At 58.9% G+C, this 26,105-nt stretch overlaps 1 protein-coding gene across 1 annotated transcript in view; it reads left to right on the plus strand.

Moving 5' to 3' along the window:
• The window catches only part of cdk5rap2 (CDK5 regulatory subunit associated protein 2), a 194,142-nt gene that overhangs the window by 46,533 nt on the left and 121,504 nt on the right, over positions 1 to 26,105 (plus strand). The window contains exons 8-9 of the mRNA XM_072488369.1: positions 1,863 to 2,019; positions 21,420 to 21,473. Of these exons, the coding sequence (XP_072344470.1) occupies positions 1,863 to 2,019; positions 21,420 to 21,473 (211 nt within the window). The remainder of the gene's footprint in view (positions 1 to 1,862; positions 2,020 to 21,419; positions 21,474 to 26,105) is intronic.

The following is a 26,105-nucleotide window of genomic DNA, read 5'->3' on the forward strand; positions in this document are numbered from 1 at the left end:
TACGTAAATGGATGATGGAGGGTGAGGGAGCGGTGTGGAAAAGACTGGAGAGAAAGTCCTGTAAAGGAACGAGTTTAGAGGCGCTGGTGACGGCGCCGCTACCGTTCTCACCTAAAAAGTTTACCACGAACCCGGTGGTGGCGGCAACGTTGAATATCTGGGGACAGTGGAGGCGACAGAGAGGGGTGCGGGGAGCCCTGGTGGGGTCCCCAATCAGGAACGACCATAGGTTCGCCCCAGGAAGAATGGATGGAGGATTTCAGAGCTGGTACCAGTTGGGAATTAGGAGGGTGGGAGATTTATTTATAGATGGGACCTTTGCGAGCTTGGGAGCATTGGAGGAAAAGTATAAGTTGCCCCGGGGAAATTTCTTGAGATATATGCAGGTGAGGGCGTTTACTAGACAACAGGTGAGGGAATTTCCGTTGCTTCCGACGCAGGGGATACAGGACAGAGTGCTTTCAGGGGTGTGGGTCGGAGAGGGCAAGGTGTCAGAGATTTACCGAGAGATGAGGAAAGAGGGGGAGGAATCGGTGGGCGAACTAAAAGGAAAGTGGGAAGAAGAACTAGGGGAGGAGATAGAGGAGGGTATGTGGGCTGATGCCCTAAGCAGGGTAAATTCCTATTCCTCATGCGCCAGGCTTAGCCTGATTCAATTTAAGGTGCTACATAGAGCACACATAACGGGAGCAAGATTGAGCAGGTTCTTTGGAGTGGAGGACAAATGTGGGAGGTGTGGCGGGAAACCGGCAAACCACGCACATATGTTTTGGGCGTGCCCGGCACTGGAAGGGTATTGGAAGGGAGTGACGGGAGTGATTTCAAAGGTGGTGAAGGCCCGGGTCAAACCAGGCTGGGGGTTAGCTCTATTTGGAGTTGCGGTTGAGCCGGGAGTGCAGGAGGCGAAAGAGGCCGACGTTGTGGCCTTTGCGTCCCTAGTAGCCCGGCGCAGGATCCTACTCACGTGGAAGGAGGCGAAACCCCCCGGACTGGAGGCCTGGGTAAATGATATGGCGGGGTTCATTAAATTGGAGCAGATAAAGTTTGCCCTGAGACGATCGGCTCAAGGGTTCACCAAGCGGTGGCAGCCATTTCTCGACTACCTAGGGGAACGTTAGAGGGAAGACAGATGACCAGCAGCAGCAACCCAGGGGGGATGGGGGGGGGGGAGAGTGGGGGGGGGGGGGTTAGTTTAGTTAAGGTCAAAAGATAATGGGGTTTTGTTATTTGTGTATTGTTAAACATTTCTGTATTGTTACGTTTGTTTTGTAAGAGGGGAAAAATTGTTGTTTGGGAAAAAATTTCAATAAAATATATATTTTTTTAAAATAAATAAAGGTAATGTGCATGTACAGCAGAAACATCAAGAAATTAAGAAAACAAATGGTACGTTAAGCTTTATTACAAAAGGATTGGAGTATAAGAGTAAAAAAAGTTTTACTGTAATTACCCAGCATGGATTTGATGGGCTGTATTTTAATAGCCTTCCTCTGTGCCATAATCACTGACTTTTTCATTTCATGTTTTGATGTTATTAATTTAATTGTTGCAGTGTTTGAATTCCAATACATACATTGCCAGTTTTGCTAAGAAAATACACATTTGGGACTGAATTTACAAAATTTGTTTATCTTTAATTTACATCTTCAAGTGTCAATATTTAATAAGATAAAGTTAATATATTGGTAGTAATTGTAATCTATTTAAAGCACTATTCCTAGTATATGGTGAAGCTAATCAGTAGCACAATACTCTAAGCCCTGAATTTATTGAATTTCTGACAATTTTCACTCACACTTTTCATGTAATGTATGGAATTAGCTTTGTGGAATACCATGTAAAGATGTGCTGATTATTTTCAGGCTAATTGAACAGCTTCATGAGACAATAAAGAGCAAAAACATTCTTATTGATCAGCTTCAAAATGAAAAGGCAAAGATGCAGGAGAGTCATGTAAATCCTTCAGAAAAGATCAAGGAACTCACTGAGGCACTTCTGAAGAAAGCTGGTGAATCTGAAGTAGGTGACTTCTTAAACCTTCTTGGGACCTGATATTTCTGCTGAGGAGAAAGGTTAAACTGTTTGTATTAAATTGATATTGACCACCTAACTTGCAAGGTAAAATAAGCAAACTTGGTATTACTTCCTCCGAGAAATTGGGAGAATTGCCTGGGGCGTGAATTAGTATCTGTATCTCTCACCATTGATTATGTTCTTAGCATCTCCATACTATCAGGAGGTTGCACTGAACTGTTGCCAAAAGGCGTGCTCCTGCAGAGGCGTGCCCTTGTCGGAGGCGTGCCCTTGTCGGAGGCGTGCCCTTGTCGGAGGCGTGCTGCTGTCGGAGGCGTGCTCCTGCAGAGACGTGCTCCTGTCGGAGGCGTGCTCATGTCGGAGGCGTGCTCCTGTCGGAGGCGTGCTCCTTGCGGAGGCGTGCCCTTGTCGGAGGCGTGCCCTTGTCGGAGGCGTGCTCCTTGCAGAGGCGTGCTCCTTGCGGAGGCGTGCTCCTTGCGGAGGCGTGCTCCTTGCGGAGGCGTGCTCCTGCAGAGGCGTGCTCCTGCAGAGGCGTGCTCCTGCAGAGGCGTGCTCCTGCAGAGGCGTGCTCCTTGCGGAGGCGTGCTCCTGTCGGAGGCGTGCTCCTGCAGAAGCGTGCTCCTTGCGGAGGCGTGCTCCTTGCGGAGGCGTGCTCCTGCAGAGGCGTGCTCCTTGCGGAGGCGTGCTCCTGCAGAGGCGTGCTCCTGTCGGAGGCGTGCTCCTGTCGGAGGCGTGCTCCTGTCGGAGGCGTGCTCCTGCCGGAGGCGTGCTCCTGCCGGAGGCGTGCTCCTGCCGGAGGCGTGCTCCTGCCGGAGGCGTGCTCCGGTCGGAGGTGTGCTGCTGCAGAGGCGTGCTCTTGCAGAGGCGTGCTCTTGCAGAGGCGTGCTCTTGCAGAGGCGTGCTCTTGCAGAGGCGTGCTCTTGCAGAGGCGTGCTCTTGCAGAGGCGTGCTCCTGCAGAGGCGTGCTCCTGTCGGAGGCGTGCTCCTGTCGGAGGCGTGCTCCTGTCGGAGGCGTGCTCCTGTCGGAGGCGTGCTCCTGCCGGAGGCGTGCTCCTGCCGGAGGCGTGCTCCTGCAGAGGCGTGCTCCTGCAGAGGCGTGCTCTTGCAGAGGCGTGCTCTTGCAGAGGCGTGCTCTTGCAGAGGCGTGCTCCTGCAGAGGCGTGCTCCTGCAGAGGCGTGCTCCTGCAGAGGCGTGCTCCTGTCGGAGGCGTGCTCCTGCAGAAGCGTGCTCCTGTCGGAGGCGTGCTCCTGCAGAGGCGTGCTCCTGCAGAGGCGTGCTCCTGCAGAGGCGTGCTCCTGCAGAGGCGTGCTCCTGCAGAGGCGTGCTCCTGCAGAGACGTGCTCCTGCAGAGACGTGCTCCTGCAGAGGCGTGCTCCTGCAGAGGCGTGCTCCTGCAGAGGCGTGCTCCTGCAGAGGCGTGCTCCTGCAGAGGCGTGCTCCTGCAGAGGCGTGTCCCTGTCGGAGGCATGCCCTTGTCGGAGACGTGCTCCCGCAGAGGCGTGCTCCTGTCGGAGGCGTGACTTGTCGGAGGTGTGCTCCTGTCGGAGGCGTGCTCCCGAAGAGGCGTGTCCCTGTCGGCGGCGTGCTCCTGTCGGCGGCGTGCTCCCGCAGAGGCGTGCTCCCGAAGAGGCGTGCTCCCGAAGAGGCGTGTCCCTGTCGGAGGCTTGCTCTTGTCGGAGGCGTGCTCTTGTCGGAGGCGTGCTCCTGTCGGAGGCGTGCTCCTGCAGAGGCATGCTCCTGTCGGAGGCGTGCTCCTGTCGGAGGCGTGCTCCTTGCGGAGGCGTGCTCCTGTCGGAGGCGTGCTCCTGTCGGAGGCGTGCTCCTGCAGAGGCGTGCTCCTGTCGGAGGTGTGCTCCTTGCGGAGGCGTGCTCCTTGCGGAGGCGTGCTCCTGCCGGAGGCATGCTCCTTGCGGAGGCGTGCTCCTGCAGAGGCGGGCTCCTGCAGAGGCGTGCTCCTTGCGGAGGCGTGCTCCTTGCGGAGGCGTGCTCCTGTCGGAGGCGTGCTCCTGTCGGAGGCGTGCTCCTGCAGAGGCGTGCTCCTGCAGAGGCGTGCTCCTGCAGAGGCGTGCTCCTTGCGGAGGAGTGCTCCTGCAGAGGCGTGCTCCTTGCGGAGGCGTGCTCCTTGCGGAGGCGTGCTCCTGCAGAGGCGTGCTCCTGCAGAGGCGTGCTCCTGCAGAGGCGTGCTCCTGTCGGAGGCGTGCTCCTGTCGGAGGCGTGCTCCTGTCGGAGGCGTACTCCTTGCGGAGGCGTGCTCCTGTCGGAGGCGTGCTCCTGCAGAGGCGTGCTCCTGTCGGAGGCGTGCTCCTGTCGGAGGCGTGCTCCTGCAGAGGCGTGCTCCTGCAGAGGCGTGCTCCTGCAGAGGCGTGCTCCTGCAGAGGCGTGCTCCTGCAGAGGCGTGCTCTTGCAGAGACGTGCTCCTGCAGAGACGTGCTCCTGCAGAGGCGTGCTCCTGCAGAGGCGTGCGCCTGCAGAGGCGTGCGCCTGCAGAGGCGTGCTCCTGCAGAGGCGTGCTCCTGCAGAGGCGTGCTCCTGCAGAGGCGTGCTCCTGCAGAGGCGTGTCCCTGTCGGAGGCGTGCCCTTGTCGGAGGCGTGCTCCTGCAGAGGCGTGCTCCTGCAGAGGCGTGCTCCTGCAGAGCCGTGCTCCTGCAGAGGCGTGCTCCTGCAGAGGCGTGCTCCTGCAGAGGCGTGCTCCTGCAGAGGCGTGCTCCTGCAGAGGCGTGCTCCTGCAGAGGCGTGCACCTGCAGAGGCGTGCTCCTGCAGAGGCGTGCTCCTGCAGAGGCGTGCTCCTGCAGAGGCGTGCTCCTGCAGAGGCGTGCTCCTGCAGAGGCGTGCTCTTGCAGAGGCGTGCTCTTGCAGAGGCGTGCTCCTGCAGTGGCGTGCTCCTGCAGAGGCGTGTCCCTGTCTGAGGCGTGCTCCTGCCGGAGGCGTGGTCCTGCAGAGGCGTTCTCCCGCAGAGGCGTGTCCCTGTCGGAGGCGTGTCCCTGTCGGAGGCGTGTCCCTGTCGGAGGCGTGCTCCTGTCGGCGGCGTGCTCCTGTCGGAGGCGTGCTCCTGCAGAGGCGTGCTCCTGTCGGAGGCGTGCTCCTGTCGGAGGCATGCTCCTGTCGGAGGCGTGCTGCTGTCGGAGGCGTGCTGCTGTCGGAGGCGTGCTCCTGCAGAGGCGTGCTCCTGCAGAGGCGTGTCCCCGTCGGAGGCGTGCCCTTGTCGGAGGCATGCTCCTGCAGAGGCGTGCTCCCGAAGAGGCGTGTCCCTGTCGGAGGCGTGCTCCTGTCGGCGGCGTGCTCCTGTCGGCGGCGTGCTCCTGCAGAGGCGTGCTCCCGAAGAGGCGTGCTCCCGAAGAGGCGTGCTCCCGAAGAGGCGTGTCCCTGTCGGAGGCGTGCTCTTGTCGGAGGCGTGCTCTTGTCGGAGGCGTGCTCTTGTCGGAGGCGTGCTCTTGTCGGAGGCGTGCTCCTGAAGAGGCGTGCTCATGCAGAGGCGTGCTCATGCAGAGGCGTGCTCCTGTCGGGAGCGTGCTCCTGTCGGAGGCGTGCTCCTGTCGGAGGCGTGCTCCTGTCGGAGGCGTGCTCTTTTCGGAGGCGTGCTGCTGCGGAGGCGTGCTCCTTGCGGAGACGTGCTGCTGTCGGAGGCGTGCTCCTGTCGGAGGCGTGCTCCTTGCGGAGGCGTGCTCCTTGCGGAGGCGTGCTCCTGTCGGAGGCGTGCTCCTGTCGGAGGCGTGCTCCTTGCGGAGGCGTGCTCCTTGCGGAGGTGTGCTCCTTTCGGAGGCGTACTCCTTTCGGAGGCGTTCTCCTGCCGGAGGCATGCTTCTGCAGAGGCGTGCTCCTGTCGAAGGCGTGCTCCTGTCGGAGGCGTGCTCCTTGCGGAGGCGTGCTCCTGTCGGAGGCGTGCTCCTGTCGGAGGCGTGCTCCTGTCGGAGGCGTGCTCCTGTCGGAGGCGTGCTCCTGCAGAGGCGTGCTCCTGCAGAGGCGTGCTCGTGCCGGAGGCGTGCTCCTGCAGAGGCGTGCTCCTGTCGGAGGCGTGCTCCTGTCGGAGGCGTGCTCCTGTCGGAGGCGTGCTCCTGTCGGAGGCGTGCTCCTGTCGGAGGCGTGCTCCTTGCGGAGGTGTGCTCCTTGCGGAGGCGTGCTCCTTTCGGAGGCGTACTCCTTTCGGAGGCGTTCTCCTGCCGGAGGCATGCTTCTGCAGAGGCGTGCTCCTGTCGAAGGCGTGCTCCTGTCGGAGGCGTGCTCCTGTCGGAGGCGTGCTCCTGTCGGAGGCGTGCTCCTGTCGGAGGCGTGCTCCTGTCGGAGGCGTGCTCCTGTCGGAGGCGTGCTCCTGCAGAGGCGTGCTCCTGCAGAGGCGTGCTCGTGCCGGAGGCGTGCTCCTGCAGAGGCGTGCTCCTGTCGGAGGCGTGCTCCTGTCGGAGGCGTGCTCCTGCCGGAGGCGTGCTCCTGCGGAGGCGTGCTCCTGCCGAGGCGTGCTCCTGCCGAGGCGTGCTCCTGCCGAGGCGTGCTCCTGCCGAGGCGTGCTCCTGCAGAGGCGTGCTCCTGCAGAGGCGTGCTCCCGAAGAGGTGTGTCCCTGTCGGCGGCGTGCTCCTGGCGGAGGCGTGCTCTTGCAGAGGCGTGCTCTTGCGGAGGCGTGCTCCTGCAGAGGTGTGCTCCTGCAGAGGCGTGCTCTTGTCAGAGGCGTGCTCTTGTCAGAGGCGTGCTCCTGTCGGAGGCGTGCTCCTGTCGGAGGCGTGCTCCTGTCGGAGGCGTGCTCCTGTCGGAGGCGTGCTCCTGCCGGAGGCGTGCTCCTGCAGAGGCGTGCTCTTGCAAAGACGTGCTCTTGCAGAGGCGTGCTCCTGCAGAGGCGTGCTCCTGTTGGAGGCGTGCTGCTGCAGAGGCGTGCTGCTGCAGAGGCGTGCTGCTGCAGAGGCGTGCACCTGCAGAGGCGTGCACCTGCAGAGGCGTGCTCCTGCAGAGGCGTGCTCCTGCAGAGGCGTGCTCCTGCCGGAGGCGTGCTCCTGTCGAAGGCGTGCTCCTGCAGAGGCGTGCTCCTGCAGAAGCGTGCTCCTGCAGAGGCGTGCTCCTGCAGAGGCGTGCTCCTGCAGAGGCGTGCTCTTGCAGAGGCGTGCTCCTGCAGAGGCGTGCTCCTGTCGGAAGCGTGCCCCTGTCGGAGGCGTGCCGTTGTCGGAGGCGTGCTGCTGTCGGAGGCGTGCTCCTGCAGAGGCGTGCTCCTGCAGAGGCGTGTCCCCGTCGGAGGCGTGCCCTTGTCGGAGGCATGCTCCTGCAGAGGCGTGCTCCCGAAGAGGCGTGTCCCTGTCGGCGGCGTGCTCCTGTCGGCGGCGTGCTCCCGAAGAGGCGTGCTCCCGAAGAGGCGTGTCCCTGTCGGAGGCGTGGTCTTGTCGGAGGCGTGGTCTTGTCGGAGGCGTGCTCTTGTCGGAGGCGTGCTCTTGTCGGAGGCGTGCTCTTGTCGGAGGCGTGCTCTTGTCGGAGGCGTGCTCTTGTCGGAGGCGTGCTCTTGTCGGAGGCGTGCTCTTGTCGGGGGCGTGCTCTTGTCGGAGGCGTGCTCCTGAAGAGGCGTGCTCATGCAGAGGCGTGCTCATGCAGAGGCGTGCTCATGCAGAGGCGTGCTCATGCAGAGGCGTGCTCCTGTCGGGAGCGTGCTCCTGTCGGAGGCGTGCTCCTGTCGGAGGCGTGCTCCTGTCGGAGGCGTGCTCTTGTCGGAGGCGTGCTCTTGTCGGAGGCGTGCTCTTGTCGGAGGCGTGCTCTTGTCGGAGGCGTGCTCTTGTCGGAGGCGTGCTGCTGCAGAGGCGTGCTCCTGTCGGAGGCGTGCTCCTGTCGGAGGCGTGCTCCTGTCGGAGGCGTGCTGCTGCGGAGGCGTGCTCCTGTCGGAGGCGTGCTCCTGTCGGAGGCGTGCTCCTGTCGGAGGCGTGCTCCTGTCGGAGGCGTGCTCCTTGCGGAGGCGTGCTCCTGTCGGAGGCGTGCTCCTGCCGGAGGCATGCTTCTGCGGAGGCGTGCTCCTGTCGGAGGCGTGCTCCTGTCAGAGGCGTGCTCCTGTCAGAGGCGTGCTCCTTGCGGTGGCGTGCTCCTTGCGGAGGCGTGCTCCTGCCGGAGGCGTGCTTCTGCAGAGGCGTGCTCCTGTCGGAGGCGTGCTCCTGTCAGAGGCGTGCTCCTGTCAGAGGCGTGCTCCTTGCGGAGGCGTGCTCCTTGCGGAGGCGTGCTCCTTGCGGAGGCGTGCTCCTTGCGAAGGCGTGCTCCTGTCGGAGGCGTGCTCCTGCAGAGGCGTGCTCCTGCAGAGGCGTGCTCCTGCAGAGGCGTGCTCCTGCAGAGGCGTGCTCCTGCCGGAGTCGTGCTCCTGCAGAGGCGTGCTCCTTGCGGAGGCGTGCTCCTGCAGAGGCGTGCTCCTGCAGAGGCGTGCGCTTGCAGAGGCGTGCCCCTGCAGAGGCGTGCTCCTGCAGAGGCGTGCTCCTGCAGAGGCGTGCTCCTGCAGAGGCGTGCTCCTGCAGAGGCGTGTCCCTGTCGGAGGCGTGCCCTTGTCGGAGGCGTGCTCCTGCAGAGGCGTGCTCCTGCAGAGGCGTGCTCCTGCAGAGGCGTGCTCCTGCAGAGGCGTGCTCCTGCAGAGGCGTGCTCCTGCAGAGGCGTGCTCCTGCAGAGGCGTGCACCTGCAAAGGCGTGCTCCTGTCGAAGGCGTGCTCCTGCAGAGGCGTGCTCCTGCAGAGGCGTGCTCCTGCAGAGGCGTGCTCCTGCAGAGGCGTGCTCCTGCAGAGGCGTGCTCCTGCAGAGGCGTGTCCCTGTCGGAGGCGTGCCCTTGTCGGAGGCGTGCTCCTGCAGAGGCGTGCTCCTGCAGAGGCGTGCTCCTGCAGAGGCGTGCGCCTGCAGAGGCGTGCGCCTGCAGAGGCGTGCTCCTGCAGAGGCGTGCTCCTGCAGAGGCGTGCTCCTGCAGAGGCGTGCTCCTGCAGAGGCGTGTCCCTGTCGGAGGCGTGCCCTTGTCGGAGGCGTGCTCCTGCAGAGGCGTGCTCCTGCAGAGGCGTGCTCCTGCAGAGCCGTGCTCCTGCAGAGGCGTGCTCCTGCAGAGGCGTGCTCCTGCAGAGGCGTGCTCCTGCAGAGGCGTGCTCCTGCAGAGGCGTGCTCCTGCAGAGGCGTGCACCTGCAGAGGCGTGCTCCTGTCGAAGGCGTGCTCCTGCAGAGGCGTGCTCCTGCAGAGGCGTGCTCCTGCAGAGGCGTGCTCCTGCAGAGGCGTGCTCCTGCAGAGGCGTGCTCTTGCAGAGGCGTGCTCCTGCAGTGGCGTGCTCCTGCAGAGGCGTGTCCCTGTCTGAGGCGTGCTCCTGCCGGAGGCGTGGTCCTGCAGAGGCGTTCTCCCGCAGAGGCGTGTCCCTGTCGGAGGCGTGTCCCTGTCGGAGGCGTGTCCCTGTCGGAGGCGTGCTCCTGTCGGCGGCGTGCTCCTGTCGGAGGCGTGCTCCTGCAGAGGCGTGCTCCTGTCGGAGGCGTGCTCCTGTCGGAGGCATGCTCCTGTCGGAGGCGTGCTGCTGTCGGAGGCGTGCTGCTGTCGGAGGCGTGCTCCTGCAGAGGCGTGCTCCTGCAGAGGCGTGTCCCCGTCGGAGGCGTGCCCTTGTCGGAGGCATGCTCCTGCAGAGGCGTGCTCCCGAAGAGGCGTGTCCCTGTCGGAGGCGTGCTCCTGTCGGCGGCGTGCTCCTGTCGGCGGCGTGCTCCTGCAGAGGCGTGCTCCCGAAGAGGCGTGCTCCCGAAGAGGCGTGCTCCCGAAGAGGCGTGTCCCTGTCGGAGGCGTGCTCTTGTCGGAGGCGTGCTCTTGTCGGAGGCGTGCTCTTGTCGGAGGCGTGCTCCTGAAGAGGCGTGCTCATGCAGAGGCGTGCTCATGCAGAGGCGTGCTCCTGTCGGGAGCGTGCTCCTGTCGGAGGCGTGCTCCTGTCGGAGGCGTGCTCCTGTCGGAGGCGTGCTCTTTTCGGAGGCGTGCTGCTGCGGAGGCGTGCTCCTTGCGGAGACGTGCTCCTGTCGGAGGCGTGCTCCTGTCGGAGGCGTGCTCCTTGCGGAGGCGTGCTCCTGTCGGAGGCGTGCTCCTGTCGGAGTCGTGCTCCTGTCGGAGGCGTGCTCCTTGCGGAGGCGTGCTCCTTGCGGAGGTGTGCTCCTTTCGGAGGCGTACTCCTTTCGGAGGCGTTCTCCTGCCGGAGGCATGCTTCTGCAGAGGCGTGCTCCTGTCGAAGGCGTGCTCCTGTCGGAGGCGTGCTCCTTGCGGAGGCGTGCTCCTGTCGGAGGCGTGCTCCTGTCGGAGGCGTGCTCCTGTCGGAGGCGTGCTCCTGTCGGAGGCGTGCTCCTGCAGAGGCGTGCTCCTGCAGAGGCGTGCTCGTGCCGGAGGCGTGCTCCTGCAGAGGCGTGCTCCTGTCGGAGGCGTGCTCCTGTCGGAGGCGTGCTCCTGTCGGAGGCGTGCTCCTGTCGGAGGCGTGCTCCTGTCGGAGGCGTGCTCCTGTCGGAGGCGTGCTCCTTGCGGAGGTGTGCTCCTTGCGGAGGCGTGCTCCTTTCGGAGGCGTACTCCTTTCGGAGGCGTTCTCCTGCCGGAGGCATGCTTCTGCAGAGGCGTGCTCCTGTCGAAGGCGTGCTCCTGTCGGAGGCGTGCTCCTGTCGGAGGCGTGCTCCTGTCGGAGGCGTGCTCCTGTCGGAGGCGTGCTCCTGTCGGAGGCGTGCTCCTGTCGGAGGCGTGCTCCTGTCGGAGGCGTGCTCCTGCAGAGGCGTGCTCCTGCAGAGGCGTGCTCCTGCCGGAGGCGTGCTCCTGCCAGAGGCGTGCTCCTGTCGGAGGCGTGCTCCTGTCGGAGGCGTGCTCCTGCCGGAGGCGTGCTCCTGCGGAGGCGTGCTCCTGCCGAGGCGTGCTCCTGCCGAGGCGTGCTCCTGCCGAGGCGTGCTCCTGCCGAGGCGTGCTCCTGCCGAGGCGTGCTCCTGCAGAGGCGTGCTCCTGCAGAGGCGTGCTCCCGAAGAGGTGTGTCCCTGTCGGCGGCGTGCTCCTGGCGGAGGCGTGCTCTTGCAGAGGCGTGCTCTTGCGGAGGCGTGCTCCTGCAGAGGTGTGCTCCTGCAGAGGCGTGCTCTTGTCAGAGGCGTGCTCTTGTCAGAGGCGTGCTCCTGTCGGAGGCGTGCTCCTGTCGGAGGCGTGCTCCTGTCGGAGGCGTGCTCCTGCCGGAGGCGTGCTCCTGCAGAGGCGTGCTCTTGCAAAGACGTGCTCTTGCAGAGGCGTGCTCCTGCAGAGGCGTGCTCCTGTTGGAGGCGTGCTGCTGCAGAGGCGTGCTGCTGCAGAGGCGTGCTGCTGCAGAGGCGTGCTGCTGCAGAGGCGTGCACCTGCAGAGGCGTGCACCTGCAGAGGCGTGCTCCTGCAGAGGCGTGCTCCTGCAGAGGCGTGCTCCTGCCGGAGGCGTGCTCCTGTCGAAGGCGTGCTCCTGCAGAGGCGTGCTCCTGCAGAGGCGTGCTCCTGCAGAGGCGTGCTCCTGCAGAGGCGTGCTCCTGCAGAGGCGTGCTCTTGCAGAGGCGTGCTCCTGCAGAGGCGTGCTCCTGTCGGAAGCGTGCCCCTGTCGGAGGCGTGCCGTTGTCGGAGGCGTGCTGCTGTCGGAGGCGTGCTCCTGCAGAGGCGTGCTCCTGCAGAGGCGTGTCCCCGTCGGAGGCGTGCCCTTGTCGGAGGCATGCTCCTGCAGAGGCGTGCTCCCGAAGAGGCGTGTCCCTGTCGGCGGCGTGCTCCCGAAGAGGCGTGCTCCCGAAGAGGCGTGTCCCTGTCGGAGGCGTGGTCTTGTCGGAGGCGTGGTCTTGTCGGAGGCGTGCTCTTGTCGGAGGCGTGCTCTTGTCGGAGGCGTGCTCTTGTCGGAGGCGTGCTCTTGTCGGAGGCGTGCTCTTGTCGGAGGCGTGCTCTTGTCGGGGGCGTGCTCTTGTCGGAGGCGTGCTCCTGAAGAGGCGTGCTCCTGAAGAGGCGTGCTCATGCAGAGGCGTGCTCATGCAGAGGCGTGCTCATGCAGAGGCGTGCTCATGCAGAGGCGTGCTCCTGTCGGGAGCGTGCTCCTGTCGGAGGCGTGCTCCTGTCGGAGGCGTGCTCTTGTCGGAGGCGTGCTCTTGTCGGAGGCGTGCTCTTGTCGGAGGCGTGCTCTTGTCGGAGGCGTGCTCTTGTCGGAGGCGTGCTGCTGCAGAGGCGTGCTCCTGTCGGAGGCGTGCTCCTGTCGGAGGCGTGCTCCTGTCGGAGGCGTGCTGCTGCGGAGGCGTGCTCCTGTCGGAGGCGTGCTCCTGTCGGAGGCGTGCTCCTGTCGGAGGCGTGCTCCTGTCGGAGGCGTGCTCCTTGCGGAGGCGTGCTCCTGTCGGAGGCGTGCTCCTGCCGGAGGCATGCTTCTGCGGAGGCGTGCTCCTGTCGGAGGCGTGCTCCTGTCAGAGGCGTGCTCCTGTCAGAGGCGTGCTCCTTGCGGTGGCGTGCTCCTTGCGGAGGCGTGCTCCTGCCGGAGGCGTGCTTCTGCAGAGGCGTGCTCCTGTCGGAGGCGTGCTCCTGTCAGAGGCGTGCTCCTGTCAGAGGCGTGCTCCTTGCGGTGGCGTGCTCCTTGCGGAGGCGTGCTCCTTGCGGAGGCGTGCTCCTTGCGGAGGCGTGCTCCTTGCGAAGGCGTGCTCCTGTCGGAGGCGTGCTCCTGCAGAGGCGTGCTCCTGCAGAGGCGTGCTCCTGCAGAGGCGTGCTCCTGCAGAGGCGTGCTCCTGCCGGAGTCGTGCTCCTGCAGAGGCGTGCTCCTTGCGGAGGCGTGCTCCTGCAGAGGCGTGCTCCTGCAGAGGCGTGCGCTTGCAGAGGCGTGCTCCTGCAGAGGCGTGCCCCTGCAGAGGCGTGCCCCTGCAGAGGCGTGCTCCTGCAGAGGCGTGCTCCTGCAGAGGCGTGCTCCTGCAGAGGCGTGCTCCTGCAGAGGCGTGTCCCTGTCGGAGGCGTGCCCTTGTCGGAGGCGTGCTCCTGCAGAGGCGTGCTCCTGCAGAGGCGTGCTCCTGCAGAGGCGTGCTCCTGCAGAGGCGTGCTCCTGCAGAGGCGTGCTCCTGCAGAGGCGTGCTCCTGTCGAAGGCGTGCTCCTGCAGAGGCGTGCTCCTGCAGAGGCGTGCTCCTGCAGAGGCGTGCTCCTGCAGAGGCGTGCTCCTGCAGAGGCGTGCTCCTGCAGAGGCGTGCTCCTGCAGAGGCGTGCTCCTGCAGAGGCGTGCTCTTGCAGAGGCGTGCTCTTGCAGAGGCGTGCTCCTGCAGTGGCGTGCTCCTGCAGAGGCGTGCTCCTGCAGAGGCGTGTCCCTGTCTGAGGCGTGTCCCTGTCTGAGGCGTGCTCCTGCCGGAGGCGTGGTCCTGCAGAGGCGTTCTCCTGCAGAGGCGTGTCCCTGTCGGAGGCGTGTCCCTGTCGGAGGCGTGCTCCTGTCGGCGGCGTGCTCCTGTCGGAGGCGTGCTCCTGCTGGAGGCGTGCTGCTGTTGGAGGCGTGCTGCTGTTGGAGGCGTGCTGCTGTCGGAGGCGTGCTGCTGTCGGAGGCGTGCTCCTGTCGGAGGCGTGCTGCTGTCGGAGGCGTGCTCCTGCAGAGGCGTGCTCCTGCAGAGGCGTGTCCCCGTCGGAGGCGTGCCCTTGTCGGAGGCATGCTCCTGCAGAGGCGTGCTCCCGAAGAGGCGTGCTCCTGCAGAGACGTGCTCCTGTAGAGGCGTGCTCCTGTCGGCGGCGTGCTCCTGTCGGCGGCGTGCTCCCGAAGAGGCGTGCTCCCGAAGAGGCGTGCTCCCGAAGAGGCGTGTCCCTGTCGGAGGCGTGGTCTTGTCGGAGGCGTGGTCTTGTCGGAGGCGTGCTCTTGTCGGAGGCGTGCTCTTGTCGGAGGCGTGCTCTTGTCGGAGGCGTGCTCTTGTCGGAGGCGTGCTCTTGTCGGAGGCGTGCTCTTGTCGGAGGCGTGCTCCTGAAGAGGCGTGCTCAAGCAGAGGCGTGTTCATGCAGAGGCGTGTTCATGCAGAGGCGTGCTCATGCAGAGGCGTGCTCCTGTCGGGAGCGTGCTCCTGTCGGAGGCGTGCTCCTGTCGGAGGTGTGCTCCTGTCGGAGGCGTGCTCCTGTCGGAGGCGTGCTCTTGTCGGAGGCGTGCTGCTGCGGAGGCATGCTCCTTGCGGAGGCGTGCTCCTTGCGGAGGCGTGCTCCTTGCGGAGACGTGCTCCTGTCAGAGGCGTGCTCCTGTCGGAGGCGTGCTCCTGTCGGAGGCGTGCTTCTGTCGGAGGCGTGCTCCTTGCGGAGGCGTGCTCCTGTCGGAGGCGTACTCCTTGCGGAGGCGTGCTCCTGTCGGAGGCGTGCTCCTGCAGAGGCGTGCTCCTGTCGGAGGCGTGCTCCTGCAGAGGCGTGCTCCTGCAGAGGCGTGCTCCTGCAGAGGCGTGCTCCTGCAGAGGCGTGCTCCTGCAGAGGCGTGCTACTGCAGAGGCGTGCTCCTGCAGAGGCGTGCTCCTGCAGAGGCGTGCTCTTGCAGAGACGTGCTCCTGCAGAGACGTGCTCCTGCAGAGGCGTGCTCCTGCAGAGGCGTGCTCCTGCAGAGGCGTGCTCCTGCAGAGGCGTGCTCCCGAAGAGGCGTGTCCCTGTCGGCGGCGTGCTCCTGGCGGAGGCGTGCTCTTGCAGAGGCGTGCTCCTGCAGAGGCGTGCTCCTGCAGAGGCGTGCTCTTGTCAGAGGCGTGCTCTTGTCAGAGGCGTGCTCTTGTCAGAGGCGTGCTCTTGTCGGAGGCGTGCTCTTGTCGGAGGCGTGCTCTTGTCGGAGGCGTGCTCTTGTCGGAGGCGTGCTCCTGTCGGAGGCGTGCTCCTGTCGGAGGCGTGCTCCTGCCGGAGGCGTGCTCCTGCAGAGGCGTGCTCTTGCAAAGACGTGCTCTTGCAGAGGCGTGCTCCTGCAGAGGCGTGCTCCTGTTGGAGGCGTGCTGCTGCAGAGGCGTGCTGCTGCAGAGGCGTGCTGCTGCAGAGGCGTGCACCTGCAGAGGCGTGCTCCTTGCGGAGGCGTGCTCCTTGCGGAGGCGTGCTCCTTGCGAAGGCGTGCTCCTGCAGAGGCGTGCTCCTGCAGAGGCGTGCTCCTGCAGAGGCGTGCTCCTGCCGGAGTCGTGCTCCTGCAGAGGCGTGCTCCTTGCGGAGGCGTGCTCCTTGTGGAGGCGTGCTGCTGCAGAGGCGTGCTCCTGCAGAGGCGTGTCCCTGTCGGAGGCGTGCTCCTGCCGGAGGCGTGGTCCTGCAGAGGCGTTCTCCCGCAGAGGCGTGTCCCTGTCGGAGGCGTGCTCCTGCAGAGGCGTGCTCCTGTCGGAGGCGTGCTCCTGCAGAGGCGTGCTCCTGTCGGAGGCGTGCTCCTGTCGGAGGCATGCTGCTGTCGGAGGCGTGCTGCTGTCGGAGGCGTGCTCCTGCAGAGGCGTGCTCCTGCAGAGGCGTGTCCCCGTCGGAGGTGTGCCCTTGTCGGAGGCATGCTCCTGCAGAGGCGTGCTCCCGAAGAGGCGTGTCCCTGTCGGCGGCGTGCTCCTGTCGGCGGCGTGCTCCTGCAGAGGCGTGCTCCCGAAGAGGCGTGCTCCCGAAGAGGCGTGTCCCTGTCGGAGGCGTGGTCTTGTCGGAGGCGTGGTCTTGTCGGAGGCGTGGTCTTGTCGGAGGCGTGGTCTTGTCGGAGGCGTGCTCTTGTCGGAGGCGTGCTCTTGTCGGAGGCGTGCTCTTGTCGGGGGCGTGCTCTTGTCGGGGGCGTGCTCTTGTCGGAGGCGTGCTCCTGAAGAGGCGTGCTCATGCAGAGGCGTGCTCATGCAGAGGCGTGCTCATGCAGAGGCGTGCTCATGCAGAGGCGTGCTCATGCAGAGGCGTGCTCATGCAGAGGCGTGCTCATGCAGAGGCGTGCTCATGCAGAGGCGTGCTCATGCAGAGGCGTGCTCATGCAGAGGCGTGCTCATGCAGAGGCGTGCTCATGCAGAGGCGTGCTCATGCAGAGGCGTGCTCCTGTCGGGAGCGTGCTCCTGTCGGAGGCGTGCTCCTGTCGGAGGCGAGCTCTTGTCGGAGGCGTGCTCTTGTCGGAGGCGTGCTGCTGCAGAGGCGTGCTGCTGCCGGAGGCGTGCTCCTGTCGGAGGCGTGCTCCTGTCGGAGGCGTGCTCCTGTCGGAGGCGTGCTCCTGTCGGAGGCGTGCTCCTGCCGGAGGCGTGCTTCTGCGGAGGCGTGCTCCTGTCGGAGGCGTGCTCCTGTCGGAGGCGTGCTCCTATCGGGGGCGTGCTCCTTGCGGTGGCGTGCTCCTTGCGGAGGCGTGCTCCTGCCGGAGGCGTGCTTCTGCAGAGGCGTGCTCCTTGCGGAGGCGTGCTCCTGCCGGAGGCGTGCTTCTGCAGAGGCGTGCTCCTGTCGGAGGCGTGCTCCTGTCAGAGGCGTGCTCCTGTCAGAGGCGTGCTCCTTGCGGTGGCGTGCTCCTTGCGGAGGCGTGCTCCTTGCGGAGGCGTGCTCCTTGCGGAGGCATGCTCCTTGCGAAGGCGTGCTCCTGCAGAGGCGTGCTCCTGCAGAGGCGTGCTCCTGCAGAGGCGTGCTCCTGCCGGAGTCGTGCTCCTGCAGAGGCGTGCTCCTTGCGGAGGCGTGCTCCTTGTGGAGGCGTGCTGCTGCAGAGGCGTGCTCCTGCAGAGGCGTGCTCCTGTCGGAGGCGTGCTCCTGCCGGAGGCGTGCTCCTGCAGAGGTGTGCTCCTTGCGGAGGCGTGCTCCTGTCGGAGGCGTGCTCCTGTCGGAGGCGTGCTCCTGTCGGAGGCGTGCTCCTGTCGGAGGCGTGCTCCTTGCGGAGGCGTGCTCCTTGCGGAGGCGTGCTCCTGCAGAGGCGTGCTCCTGCAGAGGCGTGCTCCTGCCGGAGGCGTGCTCCTGCCGGAGGCGTGCTCCTGTCGGAGGCGTGCTCCTGTCGGAGGCGTGCCCCTGTCAGAGGCGTGCCCCTGTCGGAGGCGTGCTCCTGCCGGAGGCGTGCTCCTGCCGGAGGCGTGCTCCTGCAGAGGCGTGCTCCTTGCGGAGGCGTGCTCCTGTCGGAGGCGTGCTCCTGTCGGAGGCGTGCTCCTGTCGGAGGCGTGCTCCTGCAGAGGCGTGCTCCTGCAGAGGCGTGCTCCTGCAGAGGCGTGCTGCTGCAGAGGCGTGCTGCTGCAGAGGCGTGCTGCTGCAGAGGCGTGCTGCTGCAGAGGCGTGCTGCTGCAGATGCGTGCTCCTGTCGGCGGCGTGCTCCTGTCGGCGGCGTGCTCCTGTCGGCGGCGTGCTCCTGTCGGAGGCGTGCTCCTACAGAGGCATTCTCCTGCAGAGGCGTGCCCCTGTCGGCGGCGTGCTCCTGCAGAGGCGTGCTCCTGCAGAGGCGTGCTCCTGCAGAGGCGTGCTCCTGCAGAGGCGTGCTGCTGCCGGAGGCGTGCTCCTGCCGGAGGCGTGCTGCTGCCGGAGGCGTGCTCCTGCCGGAGGCGTGCTGCTGCCGGAGGCGTGCTGCTGCCGGAGGCGTGCTCCTGTCGGAGGCGTGCTCCTGTCGGAGGCGTGCTCCTGTCGGAGGCGTGCTCCTGTCGGAGGCGTGCTGCTGCAGAGGCGTGCTGCTGCAGAGGCGTGCTGCTGGAGAGGCGTGCTCCTGCCGGAGGCGTGCTCTTGTCGGAGGCGTGCTCCTGTCGGAGGCGTGCTCCTGTGCCGGAGGCGTGCTCCCGTCGGAGGCGTGCTGTATGAATTGAGGACTCATTTAGAACATACTGGAAGGGGATTCCTAAAGAAGGGGAACTACATAACAGTGGTCACAATGCTTGAACCTCACTGTTTCTTATGATGATATACTCTAAGTTAGGTTTTAGAACATGCAAATTAACATTTTTAGGAATATATTCATATAACGAGTTATGGGCATGTTTATGTCTATGGCAAGGTGTCCAATGCCTTTGCTGTGACCAGTGGTTTTAAGCAAGGATGCCCAACTCTTCAGTCTCTTTTTGCTGCAATACTTAAGGAAACCACAATAGACATGGCTGTAACATTGGGTTACATGCAGGGAAGCTCTTCAATCTACCCAGATTTTATGCCTCTGACTGAGTCCTAGAGACAGTGACTGTTCACTAGCTGCCCACAACAAGGAAGACTTCTAGACCATTTCAAATGTATTCTAGAGCGCTGCCAAAAGCTTTAATATCCAAATCAGTGTCTCCAAGATTGAGGTTATTTTTCATCCAGCACCTGGCGAAGGATAATTTGCCAGCATGGTGGCAGAGTGGTTAGCACTGCTGCCGTACAGCATCAGGGACCAAAATTCAATTCTGATCTTGGGTCAGTGTCTGTGTGGTTTTGTATGTTCTCACCGTATCTATGTGGGTTTCCTCTGGGTGCTCCAGTTTCCCCCCACAGTCCAATGATGTGCAGGTTAGGTGTATTGGCCATGATGAATTGCCCCTTAGTGTCCAGAGATGTGCAGGTTAGGTTACGGGTTAGGGCGGGGTGGAGAGGGGACTGGACATGGATCGAGTGCTCATTCGAAGGGCCGGTCAAGACACGATGGGCCGAATGGCCTCCTTCTGGACTACGGATTCTGTAAAAACCACCAGACCCATCTGTTAATGGCACAAGGCTGTAGAAAATTTTTCATAGTAATGTAGACTCCAGCAATGTCATTAATGATGAACATATCAGTGCATCATTCATTAAACAAGCTGTGCAAATGACTGACTCCATGATCATGCCTGGAAGGAGCATGGTGTTAAGCTGAAGACTAAATTAAAACTCTAGCAAACCATTGTTCTTACTACCCTGCTGTATGAAACAGAATCCTGGATCTGCTATTGACGCCACATCAAAACTGAAGATGTCTGAGGCCCAATGTGAGAGTTCAGTGGTAGGACTAAATCACAAACATCAAGGGCTTTCATCATGCTGGGTTCAACATTCAACCTCCAAAAATGCTAATAAGATGGACAGGTCATTTCTCCTGCATGGATGACTCTAGAATCCAAAGCAGATCTTCTATAGGGATGTGCCTCAGGTCAAAAAAACATCAAGATGGTCAGTTTAAACGAAAAAGAACCTCCTAAACGTATGCATTGTAGAACACCTCTCTTGGGAAAACACAGCAGCTGACTGGCCCATGTGGAGGGGAGCGCTGAAATTTGGTTCAGCATGCTTTGAGGACCATTCGTGCCAGTGATGGACAGCCTAAGCTGGTAAATGGGCCGCATGAGTGGCCCTCCTTCATCTCAGTGGGCCGCAAGATTAAAAGCGGGCTTGACCACTATGACCCTTGAATAAGATTGAATATCTTGAATACATGTTTAATATTTAATAACGAGTTATAGAAAATACTTAATCATTTATATATTAATAGAACTGTCATCAACTTCAAATGTAAAAATGAAATAAATATTTACACTTTGTACTCAAGAGGGAGTGCAAGGTTCTCCCAGTCATTGTTTGCAATCAGCATGCACCTCACTTCACTTGCCCTTATTTTACGTGTGTTTTGCTTCAGTTACCAGCCTGGTTGCCCATTACTGGCATAGATGGTCCTTGAAGCATGCTGAACCAAATTTCATTGCCTGCCTCCACATGGGCTAGTCAGCTGCTGTGTATTTCTAAGAGTTCTTTGATGGTGGCATAGTGGTTAGCTCTGCTGTGGCACAGTGCTAGGGACCCTGGTTCAATTCCGGCTTCTGGTGACTCTCCGTGTGGAGTTTTCTCCCCATCTCTGCGTGGGTTTCCTCTTGGTGCTCTGATTTCCTCCCACGGTCCAAAGCATTGTGCAGGTTTGGTAGATTGGCCTTCATGACCAGGGATGTGCAGGTTAGGTTACGGGGATGGGGTGGGCAAGGGAGTGGACCTGGGTAGAGTGCTCTTTCGGAGTTGGTGCAGACTCAATGTGCCAAATGGCCTCCTTCTGCACTGTAGGGATTCTATGGGCGGCACGGTGGCACAGTGGTTAGCATTGCTGCCTCACAGCTCCAGGGTCGCAAGTTCAATTCCGGCCTCGGGTGACTGTGTGGAGTATGCCCGTTCTCCCCATGTCTGCGTGGGTTTCCCGGGTGCTCCGGTTTCCTCCGACAGTCCAAAGATGCGCAGGTTAGGTGAATCGGCTATGCTAAATTGCCCTATAGTGTCCAGAAGGTTAGGTGGAGTTACTGAGTTGTGGGGATAGGGTGGTGGAGTTGGATTAAGTAGGGTGCTTTTTCCAAGGGCTGGTGCAGACTCGATGGTCCAAATGGCCTCCTTCTGCACTGTAACTTCTATGATTCAAGGTGATCTGCAATGCATAAGTTTCCGAGGTTCTTTTTTTTTGGTTTAAACTGACCACCTTGATATTTTTTTTACCTGAGGCACTTCCCTATAGAAGATTTGCTTGGGATTCTAGTCGGGGAGGGAAAAAAACTACACAGACGGAAATCAGCGGAGTGTGGTAACTGCATGGGGCAGCGGTCAACAAAATGTCTCATGGGTCGCACTCAACCCAGATGGGCCGCATGTGGCCCCTGGGCCGCAGGTTGCACGCCACCAATCTATGCCAAAGTTATAGTGTGCACAGAGGAAGGACTTGCAGAGGTTTCCCAAGCACCAATAATGATAACATGAACTCCCATTCTGTGAATGAACATTCAGAGCCCACATCGTAATGAAAGGTCTTGGAGATTCTCGAATAACGAGGAGTCTACCACCATATGTAGTAGGACAGTATATAGTTACACTAATATTGTCTGATGGAGCTGAGTCACATGTGCTGGGAGACCTCTGTTCATTTTGGTGGTTTTGGTACATTAAGATCCTACTTTGCTTTCCAGAGCAGAAAATGTTCATCATAACCAAGCTATAACTGATAGGGAATACTTTGGAAAGAGGAGAACCTATTGTAATTCAGTATAAATCATAGAATTCCTACAGTGCAGAAGGAGGCCATTCAACCCATTGAGTCTGCACTGACCCTCCGAAAGAGCACCCTAACCTTGGCACACTCCCCCACCTTATCCCCATAACCTCACCTAATCTTTGAGCACTAAGGGGCATGGCCAATCCATCCAACCTGCACATCTTTGGACTTTTGATTTATTTTTGTTTTGCTTTGAATCAGTCAAATTTACTATTGTATGTTTTATCATTATTCATGCTGCTGGTAATTCTGTAATGTGGCATTTTAAAAAGTTTTTAAAATACTTTCATTGGTTAATATATAACCGTAAACTGATCAAATAGAAAAAGTGCTTTGTTTGATTTAAAAAGATTTTGTTAAGCTGTGTTGAGATTTATATACAAACCAATATCTAAATTAATAGAAATCCAAGTCAGCAGGACCCAAGCTACCTTTAAAATTGGTATGGTATCAATTAGCACACCCCATTGGTGATTAACAACTGATCTTTTGGCTTTGTAGGAGTAGTTACATGTACCATAGCAGATGAACATTCACAAATTATAATAGAGGTTTAATTTTTACAAACCTAACTTTTATCCCACTCGTTTTCATTCCTTAAACAGGCCCTTCGAGGTGAACTTGGGTATGCGAGAAATCGCTTTGAAAAGGAAATGCAGGTAATTGTCTTGTATGTATATTTTGCCAAACACAAAGAAAACTTCCTTTTTGGTTTGCAGCTCAGTATGTGACCACTCAGGTTGTCTGTACGTCCGTGTGTCTACAGTAGATGTTGTGACTGAAAAGGTTTAGAATTGCTTTAACCCTGAATCATGAGTGATGTCTCTGCTCAGGGTCTTGCTTCCCTCTCAATTGTGTTTCTCCATTTTTATTTCAGAGACCTTTTTTCAGCCTCTGACATCAACTAGTTGCCCATGAGTGAACTGTGATATTTGAATTTAAATTATTGCAGCTCAAAAGTCGTGGAATAATGTTTGTTTCTTTTAAAATTTTATTTCTTGCTAATCTTTATTAGTGTCACAAGTAGGTTTATATTAACACTGCAATGAAGTTACTGTGAAAATCCCCTAGTCACCACACTACGACACCTATTCGGGTACACTGACGGAGAATTTGGAATGTCCAATATCACCTAACAAGATTTTGGCGGTAGATGTGGTTCTATTATCGAGACGGGGCGAAATTCTCCGTAATCGGCGCGATATCCACCGAACGGCGCCAAAAACGGCGCGAATCAGTCCGGCATCACGCCGCCCCAAAGGTGCGGAATCCTCCGCCCCTTGAGCGGCCGAGCCCGAACCTTGAGGGGCGAGGCCCGCGCCGGACTGATTTCCGCCCTGCCAGCTGGCGGGAAAGGCCTTTGGTGCCCCGCCAGCTGGCGCAGAAATGACATTGCCGGGCGGCGCATGTGCGGGAGCGTCAGCGGCCGCACACGGCATCCCCGCTCATGCGCAGTGGAGGGAGTCTCTTCCGCCTCTGCCATGGTGGAGACCGTGGCGAAGGCAGAAGGAAAAGAGTGCCCCCATGGCACAGGCCCGCCCGCCTGTGGTCTTATTGGTGGGGTCAAGAAATGCGGCGCCATTTAAAAATGGCATCCCGACCTCCTCCTGCCCTGAAGAGTTCCGGCAAATGGAGCTCCTCAGTGCAGGAAAAGCGACTTGAGGGGTGGTGGGTTTCCCCACTGGGCCACCAAAACAAAACAGTGCCATTAGATAGTAGGGTTGTTCCTGCCGCTACAAGCGCCAGGGGCAGCCCCTCGATACCTGCCCAGAACAGAACTCTGTTTATTATTGGTTAGTGTCTCTTTTAATTTGGCCATATTTCCCAGTAGGCTTAGGGTCAGAGCTACAGGATTTTACAATGAACTGCTGAATGTTAACTCCAAGGCCTTCCATGACGTTCAAATAGGCCAAGTTATCAGATACCACCCTTGTCGCAGGATAAAGCAGAGCGTAATTCACCCTGACAGCCTTGAGTCGCTTTCTCATTTCATCAAAGCCTTTGCTGCGTTGCTAATGAATTTCTTGGAAGAAAGAGACCCTCACCCCTTCGTAGTGCCCACCGCACCGCCAATACACTGGTGATCTCCGAAGTTATGAAAACGGATAATTACGGACCGGGGACGTTGATTGTCCCAAGGCCTCAGAGACAGTATACGGTGTGCCCTTTACAACTTAACACGCCCAGCTTTCATATCCAGCTTAACAAAATGTGGCAGTCAGTCCTCAAAACATTTAATAGGGAGCTTACCCTCTACTCCTTCTGGCAAACCGACAACACCGACATTTTGTTTCTGACCTCGGTTTCTCAGCGTCTGATTTGGGGCTACCCAAAGATTCGCTGGGTTCTCAGATGTTCCCAGGTAAGGGTTTACCCAGCAATTGTTCAGAAGGGCTAACTTCCCTGGACAATTGCACTGGGCTGGGAACAATCTGACAAAGTGATTTTAAATTGCTAACTTGTGACAGGTTAGGTGAGTGGGCAAAGATCTGGCAAATGGAGTATAATGTGGGGTTGTCCATTTTAGCAGGACAAATGTTTTAAAAACCTTCTTACCTAAATGGTGAGGGATTACAGAGCTTTGAGATGCAGAGGAATTTGGGTTTCCTCATGCATTGTCCATAAAAGGTAGTATGCAGGTTCAATAAGTAATTAGCAAAGTTAATAAAATGTTATCCTTTATTGCAAAGGGAATTGAATACAACAGTAGGGAGGTTATGCTTCAGTTATACAAGGGATTGGCAAGACCACATTTGGAGTACTGTGTATAGTATTGACCCCTTAGTTAAGGAAAAATGCAAATGCATTGGAAGCAGTTCAGAGAAGGTCTGCTAGATCAATACCTGGAATGGGCAGATTGTCTCATGAGGAAAGGTTAGACAGGCTAGGCTGGTATCCTCTGGAGTTCAGAAGAGTAAGAGGTGACTTGATGGAAACACAAGATCCTTAGAAGTCATAACAGGGTTGATGTGGAAAGGATGTTACCTCTTGTGGGAGAATCTGGAACTAGGGGGTCACCATTTAATAAAACGGATCGCCCATTTGAGACAGACGACAAAATCATTTTGCTTTTTCAAGTGTTGCGGGAGTTTGGAATTCTTTTTCTCAAAAGGTGGTGAGGCAGCGGCTGGAATTTACCGCCCCTCACAGCGGATTTTCCCACAGCGGACCTGGCTCACCATTAACCACCAATAGAATCTTCCAATTCTCCTAAAGTCGACAGCGTTTTGCATGGCTCGCCCACCCTACTGCCGGGGAACCTGTGACGGGGATTGAGTTCGGCGGGACTGGAATATCCCGTTGGCAGGAAGGGCTGGAAAATGCTACACAGTATCTTTGAATATCTTTAAGGCAGAATTCGATAGATTCTTTAACAGAAAGGGGATGGAAGTATGCAGGAATATGAAATTTAGAATCGATCAACCATGATCTTATTGAATGCCAGAGCAGGCTCGAGGGGGCAAGTCAACGCCGTCTCCTTATATGGTAACATAGCAGCAGATCCGGGTTAGCTGGCCAATTGGCTGGGGAAGCCAAGGGAATTTCAGCTCCTGAGGACAATTTGGGGGTGAGGGAAAGACCACTGTTCTAGAGCACGTGTGTCTGTCTGCTATTCAGTGATTGCTGCTGGGAATACATACACATAGATACCTGATGGGAAAAGAATCCAGCTCACTTCAGTGCCCCTCATCGTTAAATAAATCACAAAATCCGTATATGAAAGAGCAACCACTTTTTGAGAGCTGCCAAAGCACTTGGACCCACACCTCCAGGATAAATTTATCATCTTTAGTTTCTCTCACTCCCTGCATATTCCATTGTTGCTCTTATTAGCCTTAGTTTTATTAGCTCTAATTATGCCACCTTTGCTCACGAGTCGCCAGGTATCTTTCTGATACCGCCACGTGGTTCAAGCTGTAGTTATGATTAATAAGATTAAATCAACGGTCATTTATTATGTACAGCAATAAATACTTACACAATAATCCTACTTTCTATATCACTACCTACCACTACTGGCCAATACTTAACTTTTGGAAATGGCCCACCAGGTCAGGGAAACGAATGGCTTATCGAATTGGGTCTGGCCTGCAGGATTCAAAAGGCTGATACAGGTCGATGGCTAGGGGTCTCTATTGAGTAGCGATCGCTGGAGTCAAACTTACGGTTGCTGGTCGATGGTTCTTGCGAAGGTTGCGAGCAGGATAAGAAGGGAGAGAAGGGTCGATCTGAACTTGGCCCCTATCTTTTATAGGTCCCAGGGGCATCCCGCCTCTCGGGGCGGACTTTGACCCTGGTCCCAAGTGATTGGACTTGTTTCCAGTCACTGGGTTCGATATGCTCCAATAATGGGGCGATTCCTTGATCGGGGGGTGGTCGTTCACCTTTCTTTGTCTCGGCCACTGCTGGCGCCGAGAGGTCTGGATCGGCATTCAATTGCTAATATGTTGCAATTGTTCCCGGGGATAGCCGATTAAACTGCAGATGTCTGTGTTGATGTGCTGCTAATGGTCGCAGGTATCGATCTGGGCCGACTTCCCCAGAGCCGAATACGCTGTTCTGTCTGCAGCTGTCCGTTTGTGCCCTGTTGGCTGCTTTTCCCATCAGCCTTTTCGGTTAGCCATTTTACATTGGGTTTTGGCCAAATTAATCGGGAATCAGCCATTTTAGGTGGCTACACCATGTTTATAGTCTATAAGGTTCTTTTTTTTTTTTTTAATTCCCTACTTATTTTAGGGGACATGATTATTTTGTACATGCAGGAATAATCAACGCTGGAGCAAAATGTTTTAAGAAAATATCAGATTTACATTTAATTATGTTCACCTAGTGTGCGCTGTGCATATCTAACAAACTTCACAGTTATTCAATGAATTAAGCATATTCAATTCCATTTTTGGCACTGGGGCTTGTAAACCTTGTAGACCTCTGGCTGAGGCATCATGTAGCACTGATGCAGTGCATGTTTATTGCTCCTCTACTCGTGACAAGCTGTCGAAAACATGCATGGTATGTTTTGTTTGGTTTCCAAGCCAGCATTCTGGGCAGTGTTGTCTGTGCATTTAAACTTTGTTTCATTTTTTTGTTGCAAGAGTTTAATGGTTGTGGAATTATTTTAAATTTAAAACATTTCAATCTACTCCGCATACCCAGACTGTCTAGCTGAGAAAACTGGGAGAACAAAACATCACAACTTACCTTGCTACCATGTTCCTCTTCTTGTTGTTTGTGCACTCATCCTGTTTATTGCAAGACTGTACCAGATAACCTTGATTTGCAGGGTAGTACTA

Source organism: Scyliorhinus torazame, chromosome 22, assembly GCF_047496885.1.
Source record: "Scyliorhinus torazame isolate Kashiwa2021f chromosome 22, sScyTor2.1, whole genome shotgun sequence".
Classification (NCBI taxonomy): Eukaryota; Metazoa; Chordata; class Chondrichthyes; order Carcharhiniformes; family Scyliorhinidae; genus Scyliorhinus; species Scyliorhinus torazame.